General features: G+C 39.4%; 1 protein-coding gene across 4 annotated transcripts in view; it reads right to left on the bottom strand.

Annotated features, from left to right (window-relative positions):
• C4BPA (complement component 4 binding protein alpha) overlaps positions 1-13369 on the bottom strand; it is a 55901-nt gene that overhangs the window by 34530 nt on the left and 8002 nt on the right. The window contains exons 1-3 of one of the 4 annotated variants that reach the window (XM_059905041.1): positions 7899-7993; positions 3749-3840; positions 59-210 (exon numbers count right to left, since the gene is read on the bottom strand). In XM_059905041.1, coding sequence (XP_059761024.1) covers positions 59-176 — 118 coding nt within the window. In that variant the 5' untranslated portion in view covers positions 177-210; positions 3749-3840; positions 7899-7993. Of the gene's footprint in view, positions 1-58; positions 211-3748; positions 3841-7139; positions 7183-7898; positions 8024-13369 lie in introns of those variants that run through there. The other 3 variants (XM_059905048.1, XM_059905025.1, XM_059905032.1) reach the window with 3 other exon arrangements.

Genomic DNA, 13369 nt, shown 5'->3' with positions numbered 1-13369 from the left:
ATGAGTAGATGATCTTGAATGTTTGTTGACAATCTGAACTTGTCTCCCTATTACTCACCAAGAACAGTAGCCAACAGAGCAGCAACCAAGGTCACTTGGAACAGAATTGGATCAGAGACTCTCCAGGGCCCAGAGAAAGGCCAAGATGCCATTGTCCCCTTTCTATGAAGGATCATAACTGGAGCTCTCTGGTGCTTCGCTGACACTTTTCTGCGGAAAGAACTCAATTTAATAAACAATCATTGAATTCCTACTTGTCATAAAGCACTAGGATCAATACTATGGGATCCATGTCTTGAAGAAATTACAGCCTAGAGTGAAAGAAAAGATAGGCGCACAAATGTTACAACACAAAACAGTGGGTGTTAACCTCTGCAGAAGCACTCTGCTCTTGAGAGATTAATTCCAAGTGGAGAGATGGGAGGTGGCTGAATCTGAGTCAGGTATGCTGTAAATGTTAGAAAATGGATGCAGGACAAATTGGGGGAGCAGTAGATAACACTACAATTTGGCTGGAAAGTAAGGTGTTGGAGATGGTTGTTAAGTAGGAGGGCAGTTCATAGGTGTGTCTGAATGGGTTGTAAGGGCCAAGGTTAGGAATTTGTGGACACTATTCTTTGGGGAGTAAAGAGCCATTGTTTGTTGTTTAGATTTTGGTTTTGGTTTATTTGTTTTTAATATGTCCTTACAGTGACACATAATTGTGCTTTAAGATCACTAGAGTGGATGCATACATGATAAATTGAAGTGAACAGAGAGGAGAAACAGAGAGGTTGATTAAGAAGACAATTGTGATTGGCCAGGTGAGCCACAGAGATGATCTGACCAAGGAAACAGCAGAGGAGTTAGAGAAAAGGAAACAAATGTAAAACAAAACAAAACAGGACTTCCCTGGTGGCGCAGTGGTTAAGAATCCTCCTGCCAATGCAGGGGACATGGACTTGATCCCTGGTCCAGGAAGATCCCACATGCCATGGAGCAACTAAGCCCGTGCATCACAACTACTGAGCCTGTGCTCTAGAACTTGTGAGCCATAACTACTGAGCCCGTGTGCCACAACTACTGAAGCCTGTGTGCCTAGGGCCCATGCTCCACAACAAGAGAAGCCCCCATTTGCCACAACTAGAGAAAGCCCACACGCAGCAACAAAGACCAAATGCAGCCAAAAATAAATTTGTAAAAATTAAAATAATAATAGTTCAAAAAAATTTTTTTAAAAAGCAGAAAATGATAAGATAGAGAAAAAGAGTTGGATCATTATGTATAACATTGGGAGTTCCTCATGACAACTGTCAACCAAGGCAATAAACCAAGCAATTTGCAGTTTTGAAAAAAATCGTTTTATCTATAGATATAGATATATGTATATATAGATATATAAATAAAAATAAAAATATATGTGACAAATGTACTTTCATTACTTACTCAGACTATTTAAAGACATATTTAAAGCAAAATCACGAAGGATGTTTTTCTCTTCACCACACTCCTGTTCCCGTTGGAAATAAACAGTATACCTTAAATTTATATTAGAAATAGTCTTTGTCCTCAAAGGAATATATGAAGTTAAGTCCCAATGAAATACTAAATTTCATCTTTTATTCTGATATTTCTGTTAGATCCACACGATTCTTACGCTCTGCATGTGTCCATAATTCATACTAATTGCATATCCATTTAGATAAAGGGAGTCCCTTCAATATGTCCCTCAAAGATGTTTCTGTCCCAAACTGAGGGGGAAAAAGTTCATAGTGGCCCTTCACACTATGTGGAGGGCCCCAACTTCTTCACTGAGCAAGGACTCATCTAAACTTATCTTTCCAAAACTCAGTTCTGACATTCAGTCCTCCCCCTGCTGTCAGTTGTGGGCAACTCCACCCCACGTACATCCTATCCCATGAGTCTGGACATGGCCACTAGAACAATTCCACCAAAAAATAAGTTTAACCTGTTGAACAATTTATCAAATACGTTGGTTACTAAAAATATGTTTGCAGAATTTGTACTGAATGAATTGAGAAGAGCCAGGACCAGCGTTCTGAGCCCCTTTCTTTCTTGTTTCCCCCTCTCTCTTTTCCTAATACCTCCCTCCTGATCTCTAGTCTCTACTCCTGCTCTAGCAGTCTGATGAGACTGGAGACAGTTGCAGGTAACAAAAATACTGAAAATGCTGCTTCAAAGAACATATTCATTAGCTATGTTCAAAAAGAATATTTATAATCATTGAATATATTCAAAATGAATATATCTTAGAACAACATTAAGTAAATTGATAATGTGATAAATTCAGCAGATCGATTTCAGTGAACTGATCCTTCAGGAATGGGCATTCACCAAACTGGTTTCCAATGACTAACTTTTTAGTTATAATCCAGCTGGTCCGGACACCCTGGATCCCTGACATTTCCAAACACTTTCTTACCTCCCACCCCTGCCCGTATCATCGTCCCTCTCACACTTTCCTCTTTAATTCCTACTTATTCTAGCAGTCCCTTCTCCAATGTCCCCTCCTATCCTCCAGACCAATCTCCAACTTCCAATTACAAGTGAGTGTTTATAACTCTGATTCTGACTTGGCTTAACTGACATCTGAAGTCTGTCTTCCCCACTGGACCATAAGTTCCTTGAAGTCAGAAGGTGGGCTCTTAATCATGCCCTATATGGTACCTAGCACTGTGCCTCATTCAAAGTGCTCAATAAATGTTTGTTGAAGTTACGCTCAAAAACACCTAGTGCTAAAATATGTTTTAAAGAAATATAATACTGTTCCATATCTACTCTTACAGTGTTTGCTGTGTCAAGGTCAGATTTTAGCTGATTTTAAAAAAAGGCATATCTTAATAAGAACAGACCCTAGCGATTTTACTCTAGGCTGTTCCCCATCCTTAACCCGAAGTTATCATATCATCAACCATAAAACATAGGATAGTAAGGAGGGGAGGAATAAACAAACACCACAGGTTATGACAGGAGCTAAAAGGCAGCCACATACAGACCCTACCCTGTGGTGAGGGATTTACATCATGCAGTCTTGTAACAGAGCCACAGACACAGTGCTGGGGACACAGCAGGATAGTATGTGGCCAGACCCTGGGCATGGAATCAGACCCAGGCCATGCAGGTTCAAACCTGGTTCCACCACATGGGAACTGTGTACCCATGGGCAAGATAGTCAGCCCTCTAAGCTCCTCTAAGCTTCAATTTCCTTTTTCATAAAATAAAAATAACTACACGTCTCCCAGAATTGCTGAGAGGGCTTGGTTTGGTGCATGGACAGCACATAGTAAATATTCATGAGAAACGTTAAGGAAAAGGGTGACAGAACTGGTGTTGGAACGTGATTCCGACAGAACGAGAACTCCTAGAGTCAAAACATCATCATGATAATGATATAAAATTATAATAGCTGCAATTCCAGGGGACTTTAGCTAAGCCCTGATAAAGAGGAAAACACTCTGGACTTGGGCCAGAAGTCTTGGTCAGGTCTTCACCGTGGCCCGTGATAATAGTGAAACCCAGTACCACACCCAGAGCAGCAAAGCTGGCACCCACGAGGGGTCCGTCCTGAGCTTATTCTTCCCTCACCAGGATGTCTTCCTGGAAGGAACTCATCCACCCCATGACTTCAACCATCGTCCATGAATCACTCACAGACTTCTGGGCCCCATTGTCTCCTGTAAGTGCAGAAACATACATGTTCCATAAACTCAATTGTTAATAAAAAATCTTACTCTGCCCTATTACTTACCACGTGTCAATCTTGAGCCATTCAGGCCTGCCTCCTTTACTCTTGTTGATAATTAGAAAATCCTGTGCTGATCCTTATGACTGTGGATCTTTCTAAAAGTTGGTGAAAGAAATCTCAGCAAAATAAGAAGGAATTATTTTCTCTTCCCCTGAAGCTACAGAAAAGCAGATATCTACATCATAAAATTGACCTGCAAATGTTATATCTAACAAAGGAGATTGTTTCTTTGCCACTTGAACATAGTCTTCAACCGTGGAAAAGTCTATAATTCCGACTGGTTATCTTAGCAAATTATTTTTTGTCTTGGATAATATTTAAATTAACTCTTCTGTTTTTGAAAGTTATAAATACTTGTGAGTTTTCTTTGTAAATCCAAAAATAAATTGTTACACTTTCTTCTTCACTTGAAATCCTGAATGTAAATTAAAACTTTTGACTGTTGGATTTCTTTTTTTTTTTTTAATTTCAGCTTTATTGAGACATACTTAAATTGTAAGGTACTTAAAGCATACATCATGGTGATTTGACAAGTGTACACATTATGAAAGGATTTCTCCCTGCTCCCCCATCTAATTAATTAACACATCCATCACATCACATATTTATCTTTTTCCTCCAGTTTCATTGAAAAATAATTGGCATACATCATTGCATAAGTTTAAGTTGTACAGCATGGAGATTTGATTTACACATATCGTGAAATGATTACCATAATAGGTCCAGCTAACATCCATCTTCTCATATAGATACAATAAAAAGAAAACAAAGAGGGACTTCCCTGGTGGTACAATGTTTAAGACTTCTCCTTCCAATGCAGGGGATGTGGGTTCGAGCCCTGGTTGGGGAACTAATATCCCACATGCCCCGGGGCAACTAAGCCTGCGTGCTCTGGAGCCCGAGCACCACAGCTAGAGAGCCCACGTGCTGCAACTACTGAGCCCACACGCCACAACAAAGATCCCCCATGCAGCAACTAAGACCCGATGCAGTCAAATAAATAAATAAATATTTTTTTAAAAATGCAGTAACACTTAAAATTTAAAAAAAGAAAACAAAGAAAATAAAAGGGAGAAATTTTTCCTTGTGATGAGAACTCTTATGATTAATTCTCAACAACTTTCCTATATATCATGCAGCAGTGTTAGCTGTAGTCATCCTGTTGTACATTACATGCCTAGCACTTATTTATCTCATAACTGGAAGTTTGTACCTTTTGACCACATTCTTCCAATTCCTCCCCCCACCTCACCCCCACCTTCCACCTCTGGTAACCACAAGTCTCTTTCTATAAATTTGTTCTGGGTTTTTTGTTGTTGTTGTTGTTTGTTTGTTTTAGATTCCACATAGAAGTGTATCTTTCCCTTTTTTTTCTGGAAATAACATTTAGGTTCTACTCTCTTAGCAAATTTCAATTGTACAATACAGTGTTATCATGTTTAACATTAAATCCTCAAACCTTCTTCATCTTATAGCTGAAAGCTTATATCCCTTTACCAACCTCTCCATGTTTCTCCCACCCCCCAGTTCCTGGTAACCACTTCTTAGATTTCTTATTTTAGCAAAAACCAAACCAAAACAAAACAAAAACACTTTTTCAAAATTTGTTATAATACGACTCAAGGTTCAGCTCAGTATTTCCAACTGCTTCATTCGTATCTCCCAGGCACCTTGAATCCAACATATCCCAAACTAAACACACTATCTTCCTTTCAACACTGCTTGACCTTTGCTTTCTGTCTCAGCTAAGGTAATAATCACCACCCAATCTCCCAGACTAGAAACCTGAGTCATCCTAGCCTTCTCTCGCTTGCCACCTTTCCATATTCATAGTCACCAAGTCTTGTCACATTGGCTGTAGCAACACTAGAATCTGTCATTCTCTCTTATACCCACTTCCATAGTCCTGGTTTATGTTCTCCTAGCTCCCTTCACCCCACCCTACACCACAGCAAAAGCCTTCAACAACTGTAAGCCAGCTTCCATGTTGATGCTGTTATATTCCTAAAAAACAATTTACTTAAAAATATCCACGGTCCCCAATTTTCTAGGTCCCCATAACTCTCCCAACTCTCCCTCTACTTCTGCTCACTTAAAACACTGTGCTTCAACCACATGCAAGTGCTTACCTTTCCCAAAACATATCCTGGAACTTTCTAAACACCTTCAAGCATTATCGTATGATGTCTCTTGTGCATGAATACTCTTACCTCCAGCCTCCCCGTGATGCACTATCCAGATCAAATGCCACCTCCTTGGTGAAGAATTGCCCAACCCTCTCCCCAGGAAATATCAGTCTCTGCTATGCTTCCCTAATACTTTGCTGATACCTTCATTGTAACACCACACTGTATTGTAACTATTCACTTTTGCCTTTTGCAGTAGATTATAGGTCCCTTGGAGACAAAGAAGGTGTTTATTCAGCCTTCCACTTTCTAACCCAATATTAACTGGCATGTTAATAGTTATCCAATAAATGTGAAATAAATGAAATTTAATTTCATTTTATCTTCAGAGTGAGAATGACTAAATACCTACTGAGGACCAAATGAAATAATATGTAGGAAGTGCTTTATAAATTTTGAAGAGATGATTCAGTGATTCGACTTCCCTTACTAGTTCTCAGGATGTGCGGTGACTCAGTGGGCCAGGTGTAGCATTTACAGTTCATCATCATGACCTACTGTGGTCCCTCAGCAGAGCCTGCACAGGACTCAGCAAACCACAGAGTATGGAGATGGAGCCTAGTACTTGTGAGCTGAGGAGACCTGAATTTGAGTCCCAGCAATACCAGTCAATTTCTGTGATCTTGAAGAAGCTACATCAGCTCCTCAGATCTCAGTTTCTCATCCTTAAAATGATGACATTAAACTTGGATTATCTTTCTATTCCCTACAAACCCTAGAATTCTGTAATTGTCCACTGAAGATCTAAGACTTCCCTAGCAAATGCCCTCATATTTCAATGACATCATCACCTTTTAAATTCCTATAGAAATGAAACCAACTCAAGAACTATAGTCACCATGGAGGGTCTCTTATGAAAAATACCATCAGCACTTGCCAAGGCAGTACAATTTGAGAGGCTCTGGGAAAATCCTCAGCCTCCAAATTTCTCCTCCCATTAGAGATTACTTTTTAAGTCAATGTATTTATTTTACCTAAACTCCCTTTTTAAAAATTCAGATACCTCTGGAAAGAATTAATTTTTCTCCAATCTCAGGTGGAGTGTCTCCTGACTTACACCTGCATTCCCAATCACATAACTTTCAGACTCCAGAAGGAACTTGCTTCCACAAAATTCTCTTCTTTCCTAGAATTTCTTTATCTTTCTATCAGCTCCTTCCTTCTGTACCCATATTATATTCAAATGTATCTCTACACTTAATACAAACCTTCTTTGATGCTTCTTCCTCTTCTGGCACTCTACTTTGTATTCTCCTTTACTTCTACATTTAGGGACAGAACAGGAGTCAGCAAAGAGAAGGGTGGTTGAAGAATTAAAACTAAAACCAGAGAAGTACTACGTCTTGCCCAACCAAGGGAGAAGGGAATTTCAAGAAGTAAAGTTAATCAACATTGCCAGATTCAAAAAGTGAGGGAGAGAAATGAGATGAGGACAATAAAGGCTTCTAGCTTCAGAAACTAACTGGAGGCTGACCAATATCCTCCTTATGATTAAATCTAAAGGACTTTGCTATCAGTGATGGAGGAGATGTGGAGGGGTTAATAAAATCTCTAAAGGAAATTGCACCAATTTTCAGAATGTAGACTATGAAAACCAGGTCTCCTGTGACTCCCTTTGGGACATCTGGCTTAACGTCCTGCCTCAGCTGCCCTATGTGGAGAGGTAGTAAAGGATTAACAAACAAACACACTCAACTTTTAGATGCAATAGTAAGAGCAACTTCTTACTTCTTTTTTGCTTCAGTGTATTTTATTAGCATGCATTATTATTCCCCCATTTATAATAGAAAATTGAGGCTCAGTAGGGGTTAAAAGTACTTTCCAAGTCACACTGTCCCCTAATGCAGTACCCCTGAAAAGATTTCTGTCAAAAATACCCCCAAGTTTGGTCTGTGCATTATTCTTCTAATCTTGTATTCCTTAAACCACCAGCCTTTCTCCCAAGGTGCCCTGGATTCTCCACTGACCTGCAGGTAGCCGAAGAAGAAGACTCTGTCATCGTGCCTTGGGCAGTTTGTAAATGAGGAAAACTGCTTTGATCTGTAATAGCCTTAGTTCCTCCTCAGATAAGAGTTTACCAGAACACCCTGAAGCTGGCTAGTAATTGCTCCATCAAAAAGTCCCTGAATTCCAGCCATGTGATTGGCTGTTCAGGGACGGCCAAATAGAAATGGATGGGCAGAGACTCCCTACTGGCTCAGTAAATGATTAACAGCATAAATAAAGCAACAGTGTTTATCTAATCTCCTTCCTCTTCACTAGCCCTCTTTCTTGATAACATGTCGCAATTGTTTACTTTCTCCTCTGCCAACCATTTCCCCTAAGTGGAAAGGTAATATAAATTTGATGCCAGAATTCTTTTTTTTCTTTTTATAAACAAAAGAGGGTTATACAAGATGCAAACCAGCTAGCCTGGAAACCTTAGATACTGCAGGGTTCAGACTAGGTCCACAAAAATGATCCACTTTCTGTGATTCTAGGTCCAGCAGGCTTTCCTGGGGCACAGGGACAGATGACCTTCCCCTGTACTGGTCTCCATCCCACTCCAAGAAAGTACAGAGGGTGAGGAGTTCTGGCAATATGCTGAGTTGCTTGGCACATGATCAGTACTCCAGAAATGCATGACCTCCAGAAGTTGGTCTATCATTGAGTGCTTCTCAGAAGGATGCAACAAAGGGCCAGCCATGTTTGTTATCACATGTGGTCCTAAGAAGGACCACAAACCCTGACATTATCCAATTAAGCTCTTAATCCTCAGGATTAAGGTTTGTGTGCTCAGGGGACTGCTACTAAAGAGCAATTCTTCCTGACCACTTCACTTTTTCTGTAATAAACACCAAAAGTCCTATAAAGTTTTCAGAAAAAGAGTTGAACCACAGCAGAAGTTTTGACAAAAGATAGGAGATTTGAGCAGGGCTTTGAATGAAAAGTGGAAATTATTAGATGAAAATAAGAAAGATACTAGAGGTAAAGAGAACATAGACCAGGAGTTCCCTGGCGGTCCAGAGGTTAGGACTTGGTGCTTTCACTGCTGGGCCCGGGTTTGAGCTCTGGTCAGAGAACTAAGACCCTGCAAGCCATGCGGCAGGGCCAAAAGAAAAAGAGAGAGTGAAACGTTTAAGCATGGACCAAGTCACAAAGGTGAGACTGATTTGCTGATTTTTGATTAGACAAGAATGAGTATAAAAGAGGATACAAAACTATGCAGTCTTGAGAATGAAGTTGGAGGAAATATAACCTTTAAAGCTGGGTCTTCAAATACATTTCTCAATCAGCTGGAATCCTTTTCTTTACTTGCCATAGTGACTGTTCCAAATTTTTCTCTCCAGGTCACCAAATTGTCTTACTCTCAGCAGATGATCTTGCCTCCTACTTTACTAAGAAATCATTCCACGTTAGCTTCTATCTGCCTTAAATTGTCTTCCCTATTCACTCCTGTTTCAGAAGAGGTTTCTTTTCTTTCCTTCCTTATTTTCAATGTATCTTCCATCTTGAAATGTTCCCTCAGTCTTGCCAAAACCTCAAATCAAGTTTTCTTCTGTTGTGAGATGTTGAACTTCTCAAAAGAATCTCCTATGTTTCCGGCCTACTTTTTCTCTATAATCACTCCCCACCCCTCCCATTGTGGTCTTCAATCTGGCTTCCTCCCACCTTTACTGACACACCTCTGTGAGGCGTGCCCTTGTCTCCAAATCCAACATTTCTTTAACTCATCACTTTTGACTTCTCGGCAGCCTCTAATGCTGTGGATCATCTCCTTTCTGAAACTCTCTTCTCCTTTGGCTCCCATTACCCTAAACATTCCTGATTTTCCTATCTTTCTAACTGCTCTTTTTTCATTGTTATTACCTGTCTTCCTACTTTTCAACCCTAAATATAGATAAATCCCAAGTTCTTCCTTTTAAAAATGTTTCTCTTTACATCTTTTTATCTTACCTGTTCTCATGGTTTTAACTATTCCCTATAAGAGGACTACCCCATAACTACATCTTTATCTCTCATTACTCTCCTAAACTCAGGCTTACATTCTTCATTGCACCTTTATACTCAACAAAGGAGAACTTCTCATTTCCTGCTCAGAAACTTTACCTTCTGACCCCAAGATTAATCCAGGCTTCCTGGAATGGAATTTCAGCCTCACCCTTAAACACTTCCTCTCCCTCATCCTCCAACGTTCAATCAGTTAACAAGTTGTTTTGATCTTGCAATGTCTCTCAAATCTGCTCTCTCTTTTCTATTTCTAATGTCATCAAACCAGTTCAAGTCATCATTGTCTCTCGGGTAGATCTATTGCTGTAGACTTTTCATTGGTTTCTCTGTTTCAGTTCTTTTCCTACTACACCTGTCCTACATACTATTGTGACAGAAATCTATGTTCTGTCCTTATCACTTCCTTGCTTGAAAGTTTTCCATCTCTGCTCACTGCCTACGAAATAAAGCTTAAATTCTCTAACTTGCCGTTTAAAAGCCTCCATAAACTGGCTTTAATGTATCTTTCCATCCTCCTCTATCATCACTTCCCATGCTTTATCCAGGTAATCCAGGTTATGTGGATTACCCCAAACATGCTCCATCCCTCCTTCCTCTTTGCAGCACCTTTAAAAAAAAATAATATTAAAAACTCAATTTAAAACATTAAAGAATTTGAAGAGAATTTCATCATTCTAAGACAACTGTTTTCATCTGTGCCTATTATTGCCTGGTCATTTTCTACAAGAATAAATATTTTACATAAATGCAATTGTAAGTACTTGTTCTTCTGTACTCTATTTTTACTTAAGATTATGTTTTTAAAAATGGTTCTGAAGAACCTAGGGGCAGAACAGGAATAAAGATGCAGATGTAGAGAATGGACTTGAGGGCACAGGGAGAGGGAAGGGTAAGCTGAGATGAAGTGAGAGAGTGGCACTGACATATATACACTACTAAATGTAAAATAGATAACTAGTGGGAAGCAGCCACATAGCACAGAGAGATCAGCTCGGTGCTTTGTGACCAACTAGAGGGGTGGGATAGGGAGGGTGGGAGGGAGACACAAGAGGGAGGGCATATGGGGATATATGTATATGTATAGCTGATTCACTTTGTTATACAGCATCAATTAACACAACAATGTAAAGTAATTCTACTCTAATAAAGATGTTAAAAAAAAAAAGACTATGTTTTTAGAGCAGAAACAAGAACTACAATCCTGCCACCTGTGGAACAAAAACCACGTTCACAGAAAGATAGACAAAATGAAAAGGCAGAGGACTATGTATCAGATGAAGGAACAAGATAAAACCCCAGAAAAACAACGAAATGAAGCAGAGATAGGCAGCCTTCTAGAAAAAGAATTCAGAATAATGATAGTGAAGGTGATCCAGGACCTCAGAAAAAGAACAGAGGTAAAGACTGAGAAGATGCAAGAAATGTTCAACAAAGACCTAGAAGAATTAAAGAACAAACACCTAGATGAATTAAAGAACAAACAAACAGAGATGAACAATACAATAACTGAAATGAAAAATACACTAGAAGGAATCAATAGCAGAATAACTGAGGCAGAAGAACAGATATGTGACCTGGAAGACAGAATGGTGGAATTCAGTGCCGTGGAACAGAATAAAGAAAAAGGAATGAAAAGAAATGTAGACAGCCTAAGAGACCGCTGGGACATTAAATGAACCAATATTCATATTATAGGGGTCCCAGAAGGAGAAGAGAGAGAGAAAGGACCTGAGAAAATATTTGAAGAGGTTATAGTCGAAAACTTCCCTAATGTGGGAAAGGAAATAGCCACCCAAGTCAAGGAAGCGCAGAGAGTCCCATACAGAATAAACCCAAGGAGAAACATGCTGAGACATATAGTAATCAAACTAACAAAAAATAAGGACAAAGAAAAATTATTAAAAGCAACAAGGGAAAAATGACAAATAACATACAAGGGAACTCCCATAAGGTTAACAGCTGATTTCTCAGCAGAAACTCTACATGCCAGAAGGGAGTGGCACAATATATTTAAAGTGATGAAAGGGAAGAACCTACAACCAAGATTACTCTACCCAGCAAGGATCTCATTCAGATTCGACAGAGAAATCAAAAGCTTTACAGACAAGCAAAAGCTAAGTGAATTCAGCACCACCAAACCAGTTCTACAACAAATGCTAAAGGAACTTCTCTAAGAGGGAAACACAAGAGAAGAAAAGGACCTACAAAAATAAACCCAAAACAATTAAGAAAATGGTAATAGGAACATGCATGTCAATACTTACGTTAAATGTGAATGGATTAAATGTTCCAACCAAAAGACACAGGCTCGATGAATGGATACAAAAACAAGACCCAGGGCTTCCCTGGTGGTGCAGTGGTTGAGAATCTACCTGTCAATGCAGGGGACATGGGTTTGAGCCCTGGTCTGGGAAGATCCCACATGCCACGGAGCAACTAGGCCCGTGAGCCACAGTTTCTGAGCCTGCGCGTCTGGAGCCTGTGCTCTGCAACAAGAGAGGCCGCAATAGTGAGAGGCCCGTGCACCGTGATGAAGAGTGGCCCCCACTTGCCGCAACTAGAGAAAGCCCTTGCACAGAAGCGAAGACCCAACACAGCCATAAAATAAATAAATAAATAAATAAAATTTTAAAAAACCAAGACCCGTATATATGCAGTCTACAAGAGACTCACTTCAGAACTAGGGACACATACAGACTGAAAGTGAGGAGATGGAAAAAGATATTTCATGCAAATGGAGAGCAAAAGAAAGCTGGAGTAGCAAACTCATATCAGACAAAATAGACTTTAAAATTAAGAATGTTATAAGAGACAAGGAAGGACACTACATAACAATCAAGGGATCAATCCAAGAAAATATAACAATTGTAAATATATATGCACCTAACATAGGAGCACCTCAATACATAAGGCAAATGCTAAGAGCTATAGAAGAGGAAATCAACACTAACACAATAATAGTGAGGGACCTTAACACCTCCTTTACACCAATGGACAGATCATGCAGACAGAAAATAAGTAAGGAAACACAAGCTTTAAATGACACAAAAGACCAGATAGGTTTAATTGATATTTATAGGACATTCATCCAAAAAGAGCATATTACACTTTCTTCTCAAGTGCACATGGAACATTCTCCAGGATAGATCACATCTTGTGTCACAAATCAACCTCAGTAAATTTAAGAAAATTGAAATCATACCAAGCATCTTTTCCAACCACAACGCTATGAGATTAGAAATAAATTACAGGGAGAGAAACGTAAACAACACATACACATGGCTGAACAATACGTTACTAAATAATCAAGGTTAAACAATACGTTACTAAATAATCAAGAGATCACTGAAGAAATCAAATAAGAAATCAGAAAATACCTAGAGACAAATGACAACAAAAACATGACGGTCCAAAACCTATGGGATGCAGCAAAAGCAGTTCTAAGAGG

Source organism: Balaenoptera ricei, chromosome 1 (assembly GCF_028023285.1).
Source record: "Balaenoptera ricei isolate mBalRic1 chromosome 1, mBalRic1.hap2, whole genome shotgun sequence".
Lineage (NCBI taxonomy): Eukaryota > Metazoa > Chordata > Mammalia > Artiodactyla > Balaenopteridae > Balaenoptera > Balaenoptera ricei.
Note: the sequence above shows the minus strand (reverse complement) of the source record. Positions and strands in the feature narration are given on the sequence as shown.